Genomic DNA, 16,107 nt, shown 5'->3' with positions numbered 1-16,107 from the left:
TCTCCACTCCATCCTCAGTGTTTAGCAGTCCCACTTTTCTTTCTTTGTTTTCTTCTTATTTATATGGCTATAGAACCTTTTACTATCGGTATTAATTCCTTTTGCAAGGTCCAACTCTACATGGTTTTTGGCCTTTCTCACTTTATCCCTACATGTTCTGACCTCAATTAGGTAGCTTTCCTTGCTGATCACTTCCATCTTCCACTCCTTGTAGCTTTCTGCTTTTTCTTAATCACCTCTCTGAGATGCTTGCTTATCCAGCTTGGTCTACAATTCCTGCCTATGAATTTTTTTCTCCTTTCTTGGGATGCAGGCTTCTGTTAGTTTCTACAACTTTGACTTGAAGTAATTCCAGGCCTCCTCCTGCCTTTAGATCCACAAGTTGTTCAGTCCAATCCACTTCCCTAACTAATTTCCTTAATTTTTTAAAGTTAGCCCTTTTGAAATTAAAAACCCTAGTCACAGATCTATTTTTGTTTATCCTTCCATTTGGTTTTAACTGAATTAGCTCATGATCATTCGAATCAAGGTTGTCCCCTACAACCATTTCTTCTATGAGGTCCTCACTACTCACCAAAACCAAATCTAAAATGGCATCCCCTCTTGTTGGTTCAGCATCTACTTGGTGAAGGAATCCCTCAGCTGTTGCTTCCAGGAAAATCTGAGCCCTATTATTATTATTACTAGCATTTGTCCTCTAGTCTATATCTGGGAAGTTAAAGTCTCCCATGATCACACAATTCCCATTAGTATTTACGTCATTAAAAAGATTAGAGGTCTCTATCCATATCCAAATCGGATCCCAGTGGTCTATAGCACACCCCAAGCACTATCCCAGGGGAGGCAGTAGTAGCTTTCTTCCCCAATGTGATTTTTGCCCATACAGACTCTTATCCATTCCATCACTTCTTATTTCTTTACAGTCTACCTCATCATTGATATACAATGCTACTCCACCACCTTTTGCCTTTATTTCTGTCTTTTCTAAATAGCACATACCCTTCAATACCTGTACTCCAGTCATGACTACTATTCCACCATGTTTCTGTTATCCCTATAATATCTGGTTTCACTTTCTGCACCAGTAACTCTAGTTCCTCCATTTTGTTACCTAGGCTCCTTGCATTGATGTACAAACATCTTAATTTTTGCTGTTTGGCTTCGCTTACATTCTTTACTCTATTAGGTGCAGACATTCTACCACCAGTATCACCTATTAGACCGGTATCTACACTACCCTTCCTCCTTATGTCCATTCCCCTACCCACAGCTGTATCCTTTCTTACTTTGTTTTCTTCCCTCTCAATGTTAAAATCCGGCGTGGAGATTACCTGGACATCTCCCAACCATCTCCCCCCAATTCCTAGTTTAAAGCTCTCTTAATCAGTTGTGCCAGCCTCCTTCCTAGAAGTCTATTTCCCTCCCTCCTCAGGTGAAGTCCATCCCGAGAGAACAGTCCTCTGTCCATGAATGCCTCTCAGTGGCCATACATCCCAAAGCCCTCCTTATAGCACCACTGCCTGAGACATCTGTTGATCGTCATCATCTTGTCACACCTTTGTTGCCCTTCTCTAGGAACAGGCAGAATCCTACTGAAGATCACCTGAGCCTCGATTTCCTTAAGCGTCTTCCCCAGCCTGGCATAGTCTCCCTTGATACGTTCCAACGAGAATCTAGCCATATCATTCCTTCCCACATGAAGGACAATCAGTGGATTCTTTCCCGCTCCCATTAGGCTCCTCTTCAGCCTCAGGCCCACATCCCGTATTTTAGCACCCGGAAGACAGCACACCCTTCTGTTCTCTGGATCAGCTCTGGTTACAGGCCTGTCTATTCTTCTCAGTAAGGAGTCCCCAATCACGTAGACCTGCCTTTTCCTGGTGATGGTGCGATTCTCCGGTCTATCCCCTGTTCCCTCTGGCTGCAAGTCCTCTCAATTCCTATTTTCCCTTGCAATCCTCTGCAACCCATCCTGTATCCTCCTGGGGCTCATATTTGGTGGTGTTATCTCCATTGACTCTTCCCCTCTTCCTGTAGGACTAGCTACTCTTCTCTCACCTTCAGTGACCACCTGCTGTGCCCCTTCTTCATTTTCCAACTCCAGAAACCTGTTCCTGAGCTCTATTTCTCCTTTACTAGCCCGTCTTTTCATCTGTCTGGTTCTCTTAGTCACATGCCTCAACTGTCCACTTTCCTCACCCAGCAGTCTCCCCTCAGAGTTCTTTGGTGCTGCTTCCATCTGCAAGTCTGAGCTTTTCCCTTCAGCCTCCTCGTGTCTTTGCTCCATCATCTGCTCGAACCCCCTTCTAAACTCAACCAGAGTTTCCACCTGCATCTCCAATCCTTGGATCTTTTCTTCCATCAGCTCTATCAGGCGGCACTTCATGCAGACGAAACTCTTTTCAGGTACCCCCTCCAGGTTCATGCCACAGCTTCCACATCCAGTCATCTTCATTGTGTTTTCCACTGCTGGGGTCACTACCACTGCTGCCTCTGTATCTGTCATAGCCTTCCAACCTAAATCCTTTAAGTCCGGGAAACACCAACCAAACCGAAACACCACCACCCACAGCAAAACAAACCCCCAATGAGCACCAAAACGCTGCCAGACCACCACACACTCCCTTCACTAGCCTGTCTGTTCCTCTGCCTGCCTCTCTTAGTCTTCCCCCAAACTCCCACTCAGACTCCTCTGTTTACAGTTCTGTTTGCTGGCTCCTGTGCCGCTGCAGCTGTCTGTGTTACTTGTGTGAATTTGGAAGTCACTTAAAGTCTATGCCTCCATTTTGTCATCTGTAAAATGCGGATAGTGATGTTTATCTGTCTTTGTAAAGCAATGAGAGGGCTATGGATGAACAGCATTATATTAATCTTAAATATTATTCTGTTGCACAACTTCTCTCCTCATTCATCTCTTATGGGTAATGCCACCCACCTGTGGAATTCAGAGATGATCCACTGATGGAGGCCCCAGACCTAAACCCACTCTTCAGCTCACACCATCAGATTTTCTGTCTCGCAGGGGTAGAACAAGTTAGCAGTTCAGTTTCTACTATCCATCTTGTTTTGTAACTTTAATTTGTATTTTTGTGTGTGTGTGGTAGTAACTTCATTTCCCTCTCCTGAGGTAAGGAATCACTGGAGTAGTGGGGCTCTAACTCTTGGGGTTTCCCTGGCACCTCTTGATTTGAATCCCTCTATCCCCTACCACAGCCGTGGAGAAGCCCTGCAGATGTTGAGCAGAGTCCAAGAGGTGCTCTAGGCAGCTTTTCAGGCTCCTCCGAGAACAGGGTCTGCCCTGCTGCCACAAGCAGTCAACCTTTGCTCTGCCAGGGCATGAAGTGTGGGAAAGCGACCTCTGTCTGCTGCCACAAGCCACCAGTCTTTGTTCTGTCAGGGCTTTGAGTTGAAAAGGCGCATTGGGATTTGGCAGTCTCTCAAAGCCACGACTCCACTGTGGGAAGTTGGATCAGGAACCTGAGGATTCCCACAGAGGAGAACCCCTCACAGCCTGCTCAGCGGTAAGTTTGACAAACTCCAGAGACTTCAGATCCCAAAAAGACAAAAGTAAGGCAGCAGTTCATATTGCTAATGAGAGAGTGGATAAAAATCAAGGTTTAAATTCTTTCTTCTTTGCCTTCCCACCCTGAGGGAGTGTTTGCTGGGGCTTTTCTAGTCACAGATTCTCCCTGACAGTGCTTTGTAGCAGGCACACCATGCCAGCCTGACCTTGAAGCTTGTCTGTACATGGAGATAAGCCTGTTACTGGAGCTGGTTAGAAAATGCTAATTCGTCAAAAGTGAAACGTTTCACAGAAATTAATCAACTTCAGTGAAACTTGATTTAGGGGAAAAAAAATGCAATGGAGCTTTCCAGTAAAGTTAAATAAATAAAAAAAATTAATGGAGATATCCTACCTCCTAGAACTGGAAGGGACCCTGAAAGGTCATTGAGTCCAGCCCCCTGCCTTCACTAGCAGGACCAAGTACTGATTTTGCTCCAGATCCCTAAGTGGGCCCCCTCAAGGATTGAACTCACAACCCTGGGTTTAGCAGGCCAATGCTCAAACCACTGAGCTATCCTCCCCCCTAAAGTTAAAATATTCTGTTGTGGAATTTTTTGGTAATGTAATATATCAATTCTCTACTTTGAAATGGCATTTTATAGATTCATAGATTCTAGGACTGGAAGGGACCTCGAGAGGTCATAGAGTCCAGTCCCCTGCCCTCATGGCAGGACCAAATACTGTCTAGACCATCCCAGATAGACATTTATCTAACCTACTCTTAAATATCTCCAGAGATGGAGATTCCACAACCTCCCTAGGCAATTTATTCCAGTGTTTAACCACCCTGACAGTTAGGAACTTTTTCCTAATGTCCAACCTAAACCTCCCTTGCTGCAGTTTAAGCCCATTGCTTCTTGTTCTATCCTTAGAAGCTAAGATGAACAAGTTTTCTCCCTCCTCCTTATGACACTCTTTTAGATATCTGAAAACTATCATGTCCCCTCTCAGTCTTCTCTTTTCCAAACTAAACAAACCCAATTCTTTCAGCCTTCCTTCATAGGTCATGTTCTCAAGACCTTTAATCATTCTTGTTGCTCTTCTCTGGACCCTCTCCAATTTCTCCACATCTTTCTTGAAATGCGGTGCCCAGAACTGGACACAATACTCCAGTTGAGGTCTAACCAGCGCAGAGTAGAGCGGAAGAATGACTTCTCGTGTCTTGCTCACAACACATCTGTTACTTTACATTTTAAAGTAAAAAATCAGAACAAAATGTTTCTATTTTCTCAAAACAATGTTTCAATCAACAGAAACAATTTTATTTCCTGAGAAATTTAGAAATTTTTTATTTTGTTACGGAATGGGGGGAAAAGTGAAATTGTGGAATTTCCTACAAAACAGAAAATCCAGTTCCTGCCCAGCTCTTTCTGTTGCTCCTATGATGCCCTGCACCAGGCTGCAGTATAATCGGAATTGTACTTCCCTATAGCCCCTCACTGTGCCAGGGAAAGGAGCTCAGAATCTGAAAGGCAGAAAGGGGGGGAGAGGTTGTCTTTCTACAGCCCTCTCCTTCTCCATGCGCTCCCTCCACATGAAAGCCTAAGGAATACTTCAGGCAGTCTATGACCAGAAGAGAGGCACATGGAAACTCCATTCCCCATGCAGCTACACTATCCGGTGCAGTAATCGCTTCCGGTGTTCAAAATGGCTCCTGCTTTATGGAGTGACGCCCCAAGTAATATTAGGTCACTCCTAATATACTTACATGCCAAGCTGGAGGAGAATAAATGTATTTTTTCAGGCTCCTGGGGCTATTTAGCAGGCTATTCTCACAACTGAGGTGTTTGTCCCAGCACTCCTCCTTGGTTGAGTGGTCCCCAGGCCAGCATGTTACCTCCCCCTGTAAACATCCAGGAGAAGTACAATAGAATCTCAGAGTTATGAAAACCAGCGTTATGAACTGACCAGTCAACCACACACCTCAATTGTAACTGGAAGTATGCAATCACGCAGCAGTGACGAAAAGGAAAAAAAAAAGCAGATACTGTACAGCACATTTTTCTTCTGCACAGTAAAGTTTCAAAGTTGTATGAATGTTCCGTCATAAAAATTTGAAAGAACAGCCATAACGTTTTCTTCAGTTACGAACAACCTCCGTTCCTGAGGTGTTCATAACTCAGGTTTGCTGTACCTTATGCACTCCCCCAACCAAAAAGAAAAAAAACCAACAAAAATTCCAACCCTAACACACAAACCCACCAAAACAAAAATTGTAGGACTTTTCCAGGACAGGAGACCAGTGGCTTACAAGGAGCTCATTAATATTAATAAAACATATTCCCCTTCAAATTTTATAGGATACATGGTTTCCCATAGACTTTGGGGATATCATTAAATCTAAATGAGGTCTTCTGGTTAACACTAATGTTAAACTAAAATGTTGCATTTAAAAAATGAAATTCCATAAATTTTGGGAACCTAAGATTGGTGAAGCAGTAGCTCCACCATTGAAATACAGCCACATCTTCAGAAGAGGACTTGCTTCCAAAAGATCCCCGGAACCATCAAAATGTGGACACACTGCACAGCAATTTCAAAGCCTCGGCTATAGCCATTCAGTCCAAAAGTTTTTCCTGTACTTCATTAAAGAGAACCTATTGCATGACACATAAATGGCTCATCGTGTGGGGGTCTGATCCTTGCTTGAAGTGAGATGTCTTGAGTTCTGTCCTGATGAGACTAATTTGAGACAAGATCAGTGGCTCAGAACTCTGTCTACAAGGAATCACACCCAGGAATACCAATTAATCATCATAAGTAGATACCTTACGCATCTAAATTTGCAGGCAAAGAACTGTTCTGGGAAACATTAGAGAATTAGCAGCTGAGATTGCTGAGGTGCCTTGATGCTCCCTTTCAAAGCCAGCATAGCCATCCATTGGTTGCTGCCAGCACCAAGACTATCAAAGAAGAAACTGTTTCCCTAGCAAAGAGAAAAATCTGAAGCAGAAGCTTCCAAGGAATTATTTTCCCAAATCAACAAAATCCTCAGGCTGACAAAGACAAAATCATCCTTTTTGTGTACAAGACTTTTCCTTTGAATCGACCCTCTAAATGCATTCTGCTGTTAGTAGAAACAGCAAGGCTCCAGTCACAAGTTACATGTCTATATCCATTCAAGGCCCACATCCCCAAAAGCGCCCTCTCCAAAGAAACAGATTCATTCATAACTGGCCAGATGCTAGAAGGGGTTCATATCTACCAGCTGTTCAAAATCAAGAGGAACTTTTTGATCCCAGTGCAAAGAATTACTCACCTAGGGGTCGAGATAGGCATGATTCTTTCCATACTTTTACCACCATAGTAAAGGTATACAGAGATCCAAACCTTCATCACATTAGTCACTTGCTGGCAGTGGTCATCTATATCTAATTATCTCCAGTTCTAGGATTGCTGGTGTCATGCAGCAGTACCATCTCTTAAATAGTGTTTCTCAAAATCTGCCTCCTGAAATTCCTTATGAGGACAGAGAACCACACACATGATCCAGTGCAAAATTAGAAGTCATTCTCATAGTTTCATAGATTCTAAGGCCAGAAGGGACAATTGGGATAATCTGTTCTGTTCTTACATCATGTATAACACAAGTCATAGAACTTCCCTGAAATAATTCCTGTTTGAACTAGAACATTTCTTTGAGCAAAATATCTAATCTTGATTTAAAAATTGCCAGTGACAGAGTATGCACTATGACTCTTGGTAAATTGTTCCAGTGATTGATTACCCTCACTATTAAAAAGGTGCATCTTATTTCCAGACTGAATTTGTCTAGTTTCAACTTCTAGCCATTGGCTCTTGTGATACCTTTGTCTGCTAGACTGAAGAGCCAGTTATCAAATTTGTACATCATGTAGATGCTTATAGACTCTGATGAAGTCCTTAATATTTTCTTTATTAAGCTAAATAGATTGAGCTCCTTGAGTCTATCACTCTTGGGCATATTAACTAATCCTTTAGTCATTCTCGTGGCTTTTCTCAGATCACACCTGAATGTCCCTTTGTGGGCAGGTAAGTACAAACATGATGAAAGCTAACCCATGTTCACTTTAAACTCCTGCATATTGTCTATGGAAGCCAGCGTCACAGTGTGGGGAGCATAGTGAGGGCTGGTTTACACTGAAAACTTATCTGCATAGTTACATTTTTCAGGGGTGTGAAAAACCCACATTGCTATGTCAACCTAACCCCTGGTATACAGTGCTACGTTGATGGAAGAATTCTTCCATTTATCTAGCTATCGCCTCTTGGGCAGATGGGATGGGAGTGATGGGAGTACCTGTGCCTTTGTAGCATTTTAAGTGTAGACACACCCTAAAAGGCAGATTTCCAGATACAGAGTGCACATCCTTTTAGTTCAGTTCAACTGCTCTGTGGTATGTTTGAACAAAAAGATAGGCATGGCCATATGGAATTGGACCAGCAGTCCATGATGTCCCGTATCCTGTCTGATGTTGTCCAGGACCAGATGCTTCAGAAGAAGGTTCAAGAAGCCATGTAGCAGGAAGTTATGGTGGTCCCCAGGGAAGTCTCTTCCTACCTCCCAATAGAGGTTGGCTTATGATTGAGGCATACATGTTTATATCCCTTCCAAAACTAGGGAGTAATCAGAGGCCAAAGCTTTACAATGGCAAAGGAAATAATGTCCTGGGTGGAGAAGAATTTGCTGCATTTCAAGACCGTTTCACATAAAGGACAGAGGAAAAAGGAGACTTGAAGTCATCATCATCCTCTTACTCACCTTTACTGGCCCAGAAGGCTCTTTAGATTTGATAGGAAAAACAAGGAACCCCCACTGTGTCTGTGGAAAAGACAAAATCTCTCAAAGCACAGCCTCCATCTGGACTAGAACTCCCCACCCATTAACAGCCTGGGCATTGGAAAATAAGTGTAATTCAGCAGGGATTCTCCATTAGCGTCACTGATACACTTTGGTATCCAGAATTTAACCAGTAAATTTCATTCCTTGATCTGGTCAAGTTTACATCTCTGGTCCCAGAGGATAGAACGCTCTTTGGGGCAGGGACTGTGTCTTTGTTTGTACACTGCCCAACACAATAAGGCCCTGACTTCTAGATACTATGGTAATACAAACATAATCATGTTTTGGTGATCTCAACTACACTATAGTTTTTCCAGTACTGATGACTGGAGTACTACAACCATGCACCATAGAAACATGGGTATGAGACCTAGCAGTGTTCTTTGGCAGGCACATTGGACTCCCCATCTAAATATCGTCAGATGGCAAGATTAATCAGAGTGACAGGTTAGACAAGCCTGTGGCAGGCTCTTCTAGCCTCTGTTACCTCGTAAAGACAGGTTTTGGAATTCCTCTATCAATACAAGAACCACACTGCTGCTGTTGTGAGTTAAAGACTATAATTATAGCAGCTCCAGAAACCTTTTCGTCCAAGTTCTTTCCATAATTTCTGGGAAATAATTCTCCCATCATTTTGTTCTAATCCTTGGCTTTTCTTTGGAAGGGTGTGGTATAAATTGGTATTTCTGGAGCTCTAAAGATCTCGATCATATGAATTTTACACACCAGTTGTACCCTGTTCATCTCATTCTATCCAAAATGCCATGGCCTTACAGTCTAAAAGTTGCTGTGGGCAAGAATGTTAAAATCCTGCACTAGTTGACATGATAGACATTTGGGAAACTATTCGTGCAGTAGGAATCATAGGTCCCACTATGAGGTCTCTAATGGTTTGGGGGGGAATATATGAGCCTCATCTGAGGAAAGTTTGCAACGTTTGTTTCTGTTTCTCTGCAGAAGCGTCCTTTGGTAGAAAGGTGCTAGTGGGCTGGTTCCCACAATATTCTTTAAATTAAAAATCTCTTGTTTTATGTAGGACAATTGTGCCTGTTATTCTCTTGTAATTATTAAAACTCCATATTCTTTCCCTCCCCCACTACTTCTGTGAGTCACTGCTTTCCGTTAGTGATGAATGAGGAGAGAAGCTGTGCAGTGGAATGAGGCATTTCTTACCTGATCATTTTCTGCTAGCATGCTCTGATCTCATTCAACCTACCCTTGTAGTCTGGGAAATGACCAGAATATAATTGAACAAATTGAAATTTTTTCTAAAGGTGACATGGACACACAATTGCCTAAAGGTTAATTAATATAGGGTATCACATTGTTGTCTTAAGACTAAGAATTGGTTGCTTGAGAGTTAATACAGCTTTGAAGAACTCTCTTTTTTTGGTGGCCTGAGCTGAAAAGTGGGACTCTTGTTCTGGAGCCTCTAGCAACAGTGTTGGACTGCCTCCTAATTCCACAGGTGGGGGGCATTACCTATTAATGATGAATGAGGAGAGAAGCTGCTAACAGAATTGTCAGGTAAGAAATTTCTCATTATGGTTATGACAAATTATCCTACCAGTGCAGGATTATTTGCTCCAATATATTTTCTAGCATGTTGTCCAGTCTAGTTTTAAAAATCTCCAGGGATATGGTTTCCATGACTTCATAGGGGAGAATATGCTACAGCGTCATAGGCCTTCTCTGCATGAGAAAGTTGCATTATGTAATTAAGCTGTTTGTGAATCCACACTGCTGTGTGTGCATCAATTTAAGCTACTTTGCCTGTGAAGCACTGTTTCCATGCTGTGCTGCTCTATGGTGGTGTGTGTGTGTGTGTGTGTGTTGCATTGTGGGTAGATACCTCAGCAGCAGAGAGTCTACTGCTGGTGTAAAGTTCTCTGCATTCAAAGTAACTTTCTCAGAAGATTGAGGAATATGTATTAAAGCCCAGGGTAACTGTGGGATTTGAAGTCAAAAGTCCTCACAATCCCTTCCCACTGTGTCCAAAAAATTGCTTGGTTCTTGCTAGTCCTTGCCATTTTCCAACATTTGTCAGCCAGCATGGAATTTGCTGAATTGTATAATGGGGAATACTTGAACCTTTTATGGCGAGACTAATGTGAGTTTTTTCAAAGCTATTGAAATGTTTGAAAATTATCTACAAGTTTGGAAGCCAACATTTCCAGACTTCTCATGAAAAGGAAGCATTTGTTGATAATACTCGAACAAAACCAACCAGAAGAACCTCCACCCTTCAAAAGATACTGCAGGATATCCAAGGTGCTCATGGTACAGGCATATACTTTCTTTACAAGTCCAAGGGTGCTTATAAGGAAGCGACCACATAATATATTTCTTTAAAAAGAAGAAACAGCCACTGGTCCAACACCTGATCCTGGTGTGGAGTGTGGGATACAAGAGCTACCTTAACACATAGCCTGTTACATGCACCATTCCAATGCTTGGTATGTTTTCAATAACCGATTTTTGCATTACAAGTACATACCCTCAGTTGCATTTTATAACCAGTATAAACTCAGATGTCTTTTTATCTATGATTAATGTATTGAATCCTGTAAATCCCATGTCTGCTCAGGGCAATGTCCAAATTGTGATGATATGCCTTGGCCAGTGAGAAATTACGATAAACAGGATTTTGATGTGATGTGTGTTTTACCATATGTTTCCAGCTGCTTTCATGCCATTTTGTGGCTGGCTACATGGTGTTTGTGAGGGGTGGGGAACCTAATCAGTATGGCGGTGTAGTGGATAATGGTGATGAGAGTGGTTGTTTTTGTTTTGTTTTAGAGACCAATCTATTGGTAGGGGGAAGGATGGAGGCAGGGAAAATAGCGACTGAGAGCAACTCTAAGGGAGGTGCTCAAGGATGGTATTTCTGCCCTTTCCTGTAGCTAAATTCACCTGATTATAAAGGTATGGCATTACACAGTCAGCGTCTAGAACGGGGTAGGCAACCTATGGCATGCGTGCCAAAGACAGCACACGAGCTGATTTTCAGTGGCACTCACACTGCCTGGGTCCTGGCCACTGGTCCGGGCGGCTCTGCATTTTAATTTAATTTTAAATGAAGCTTCTTAAACATTTTTAAAACCTTATTTACTTTACATACAACAATAGTTTAGTTATATATTATAGACTTATAGAAAGAGACCTTCTAAAAACGTTAAAATGTATTACTGGCACGCAAAACCTTAAATTAGAATGAATAAATGAAGACTCGGCATAACACTTGTGAAAGGTTGCTGACCCCTGATCTAGAAGAAGATGCCCGGGACCCGTCAAAACCCAGACCAATGGGGCATATTGATTAAAATTACATTTACAAGATGAGTTCCCCTCATCAGCATTGTCTGTTGCTGCTGAGCTGTCTGATGTCTCAAGGAGGTCCTAGTTATTTAGGGGACTTGACATCCTCTCTGGTCCAGGGGCTGTTCAGACCCCTACCATTCCGGCTTGCTTGCAGCCCCCAATGAGACTGTCCAGTATAACCAGGGATTAGTGGTGCCCTTCTAGGCAAAATCGTATCCTGCTCTTCAGAATAGACCCATGTAATGTGCGCTGCCAAAGGTAGCATTCCTTTCTATTATGAAGGTTTTTGTCACAGCTCCTTGGCTTTGCTTCAGCACAGGAAATTGTCCTGGGAGTAACCAAGTTCTTCATTTGTTGTGATGGCTGCAATTAAATCTTCATGCTTTTGGAGCGAGAAGTCTGGATGTGCTCCTCTCCCAAGAGGACAAGAGTCCTGGACCTCTCTATGGGATTGCACAGAAACACAAACCTTAGTAGTGGCAGCAGCTTCAGGACCTGCGATCTTGCACCAAAAAGCAAGTCCAAAATAGAGACTTTTGGACTCTCAGACGTGTCATTTAAATAAAAGGGGGACATCTGGTCCAGATTACCTTGAAGCAATGGAGTACAGACAGGTGACCAGACAGATCACTTCAGATCTGAACCAATGCAATATCGTATAGCAATGAGGAAGACTAAATTAATCAGTGTAGTTATATCAAAATGGCAATGCATCCATATTGCTTTTACACTAACATTACTCCCGCAAAAATAGAGGTAAGTGGATTCAAAAGGAGTGGAGGGGAAATGTTTCCAGTGCAACTTTTTGGTGTAAACAGCCTCAGGCGTTTGATGCCAGGAAGATTCTCCTAACAGTTACCAACAGCCTGAGTTTTCCTTTTTTCCTTCTTTCTTATATCCTAGTTAGTTATACCCCCTATGCAGCCCCAAATAATTCTGCTCTCTCCTTGGTGTTTACACCTTTCAAATAATTGTAGCTGTAATTATATCACCGAAGAAGAGCAGTATACTGTCACTAGGTTATTTATACATTTTACTTTTCTTCTCCTCGGTAGAGCACTCCGACACCATGATATGGGTGTTATATAAAAACCTAAATAGGAAATTCCATAGCAGGATTATATTCCGTCATTATTGACACCTGCAGTATATTCGCTTACCTTAGATAATTTTCTTCGCTAAGAACAGTGAAATGGAGTTTTTGGAGAAATTAAGATCAGACGTCAAATTGAGAGTTTCATAACTAACATATCTGTCTCACAAAAGAAATGAAGGTCATTTGAAGTCACAAGTTCTCTATAATGGATTTTAGGTGAGAAAATTCCGTATGGTGAGTGTACCACAGATGGTGGCGGTGTCGATAGATGATGGAAAGGTTGGCAGTCAAATTGAGATGGTTTTTCCTGTATTCAGTAGCCAATAATGAATGAGTGTGTCAGATTTCAAGAGCGTACCTCACTGGGGACATGGAAATTAACCATAAGTCATTCACTTACCTTGGTATGAGCACCTATATTCTATTGTATAATTGTCAGTGGAATGTATCTATTCTAGGCTTCTCTTTGTAAATCAGAAACTTTCATCCACATTTGAGTACTGAGTGTTAACTTGAGCTAATTCAATGTATCTAATCAGAATAAATTCATTGTCTTTTTATCTAATCTGTTCACCCTTTAGGAAAAAGTGGACTCCCAGCATGCTCACGGATTGCAGGAGCTGGAATTTATCCGGGGACATAGTGACACAGAAGCAGCAAGATTGTGTGTAGACCAGTGGCTAAAAATGCCAGGTATTTAATTAGAAAGGGTGGGAATTTAAAATATGGCATTCACAACTGTTGAACAGTGAATACTCATAAGAGCAATGAACATTGCTCCAGTAATATGAAGTCAAATAACTATCAGCAACATGCGTTTTACACCACTTTATTTCCGTCAATATTGGTTATTTTTAAATGTTACATTACACAATAAATCATCCAGTAATTGCATTAACAATGTCAGCAATGAACATATACTTGACTCCCTAGAGATTCTCCAATACCAATTTTGTGCAGTGTGGCATTTAAAATTTCTCACACAGTGGTTGCTATAAAAATTCTCTCAAATTCTTTTGCAACCAATTAAGTTTAATATGATATTCCCAGTGGTAAGAATAGTGCAGTTAACATAGCTACTTGCAAAGGCAGAATTGTTGCATGGAAAACTTTATATTGTGTGACTGTCACTAGTAGGAGAAATATTTGTCTCTATATAAATGTAAGTGTTGGTAAGTACACTTCAGACACAAGGAAGTTCAAAGGAGATTTCAAAGAGCAACACTACTAAATCATATGGCGTAAATTGAATAGAGGTTAGCTTTATACAGTGTACAAATCACATTTTTCTCATAACAATTAAAAAATGTAAAACTGATCTTCTAAGTAGTGGGATTAAAAAAACCCTAAAGAGATCAAACTTCCTCTTGTGCAGCTTGGCTACTTTGTATTGTATTGCCAGTATAATCTGGTCCTTGGATATTTGATTTAAAAAAAAATGTCTTCTGAAATATAATCAAAATTGTATGTACTTAGGTATTTTGTTCTACCATGTAGGTCTCAAACCAGGCACCATTAACATGGGAAGAAAAGCTGTGCCCCACAGAACCGGCCAAACACCAATCAACAGCAATCCCATTTTATGTCCTGTAATGCACTGCAACAGAAAGTTTGATAATGGTCATCTTCTGTTAGGTCACCTGAAAAGGTAAGGCCATTTATCGTAGATCAGAATAAAAAGCACCACTGAGCCGTCGGAATTCTAGGGCACTGTGCTTTATGTTGCATCAAATTTCTGTCATCCTGCCCTGTAATCCCAATGTTCCTTGGGGAGAGAGGATGTCAGTGTGTTATTACAGATGTTTTGCAGACTTGATGCAAGGAACTTTCCAATATTTCTTTCTGCAGTTGTATTCAAATTCAAAATGGGTGTTTCTTCCCCTGATTAAGCAGTTCTGTTTTTTCCCTCTCCAATTGGCCATTAAAATGAAGATACTTCCATTGTGACCACATCTTTGACAAATATTTGAATTGACATGGCCAATATTAAATGAAGCTATATATTAAATAGTCTTGTCATGTTCACTGCTTTAATGGAAAGTCGTCAGTGTTGGACTATGGTTTTGCCTGATTCTTCAAATGTTACATTACACAATAAGTCTTTTCTCTCAAAACCCCCTGTTATATTACTTACAGAGTGGGCTAATTATGTTGGGAATTTTTTCTTTATAGGTTTGATCATTCTCCATGTGACCCAGCAATTACACTACGTGGACCTCCAACTAATGCTGTTGCCTGTGTGGTATGCTGCAAAAGATTTGTCACCTCACAGCAGTATAGTGATCACCTTTTATCTAAGGCAAGAACTCATGGATAGGTATTCACCTGACTGAATATTATGTAGCTACAGATAATCTTGCATTTTAACCTACCTTTGCCCCTGGTTCACTGAACCTTCCTAACTTACAGAATTTTTATTGTGATGGTGTCTCTTAGAGTTCAAATTATCCTGAAAACATTTCTATAAATATTGCCATAAAACTTAATTGTTAAGTTGTGATTTGCATTCCAAGTATGGTGTGAAAGTTGGTTCACCTGTCTTGAAACCTTCCTTCCCGCACCATCTCTCCTGATGCTGGCAGTACAGACTAGTGGGGGAAGGGGAAGAAGCAGACTCCTAAAAAGGAGGGAAAACAACAGAAAAGAGAAGCAACTATGGTGATTCTGATATTATCTATCCTTACTCCACTGATATCTCCATGGACCACCACTAATTGACCTTTGTATCCCACTAGATTGGGCCTTGAATTCAGTTTGGTCTGCGGAATGAAGGAATTCCAAAGAATTCATTAGTATTAATTTATTACTGAATGTAAGTCAATTGGCTTGGTACATGAGGAAAAACTAAGCAAGTCATTTGTCCCAGTCTTTCTCCCACACTCATTTTATTGATTTATTCATATCATCTTAGCACTCAAGAGCCCTAGTCATGGATCAGGAGCCGTTTGTGCTAGGTACTGTACAAACAGAAAAAACAGTCCAGCACAGGGAGGGGGGGGTGTGACTCAGCAGCAGAGTGAACAGTGTGAAGGTGCCAAAGGTCATGTTAGTTCCACAATATTTTATTTTTTAGGAGGGGATCAGAAAAATGGAAAAGGAAGGGCAGGGGAGGAGAGGAGAAGGGGACATGTGCAGAGTAAAGCTGAGGTGAGGTGACTGCGAGGGAGGGGAGGGTTGGAGCCAAGAGCCCGTCAACACAGGTTAAAGGAAGGTCCAGTCAAAACTGGAGAAAGCTGGAGAAAGTTCTCCAAGGAACAACAGTCCTGGCTTTGGCTGATTTTTGCCCCTGCCAGCTAGAGACAT

General features: G+C 41.6%; 1 protein-coding gene across 1 annotated transcript in view; it reads left to right on the top strand.

Annotated features, from left to right (window-relative positions):
• Positions 1 to 16,107, top strand: part of ZNF451 (zinc finger protein 451) — a 79,836-nt gene that overhangs the window by 22,298 nt on the left and 41,431 nt on the right. The window contains exons 5-7 of the mRNA XM_054023824.1: positions 13,386 to 13,497; positions 14,302 to 14,452; positions 14,977 to 15,103. Of these exons, the coding sequence (XP_053879799.1) occupies positions 13,386 to 13,497; positions 14,302 to 14,452; positions 14,977 to 15,103 (390 nt within the window). The remainder of the gene's footprint in view (positions 1 to 13,385; positions 13,498 to 14,301; positions 14,453 to 14,976; positions 15,104 to 16,107) is intronic.

Source organism: Malaclemys terrapin, chromosome 3, assembly GCF_027887155.1.
Source record: "Malaclemys terrapin pileata isolate rMalTer1 chromosome 3, rMalTer1.hap1, whole genome shotgun sequence".
Lineage (NCBI taxonomy): Eukaryota > Metazoa > Chordata > Testudines > Emydidae > Malaclemys > Malaclemys terrapin.
The sequence above is the reverse complement of the archived record's forward strand: the minus strand, read 5'-3'. Positions and strand labels throughout refer to the sequence as shown.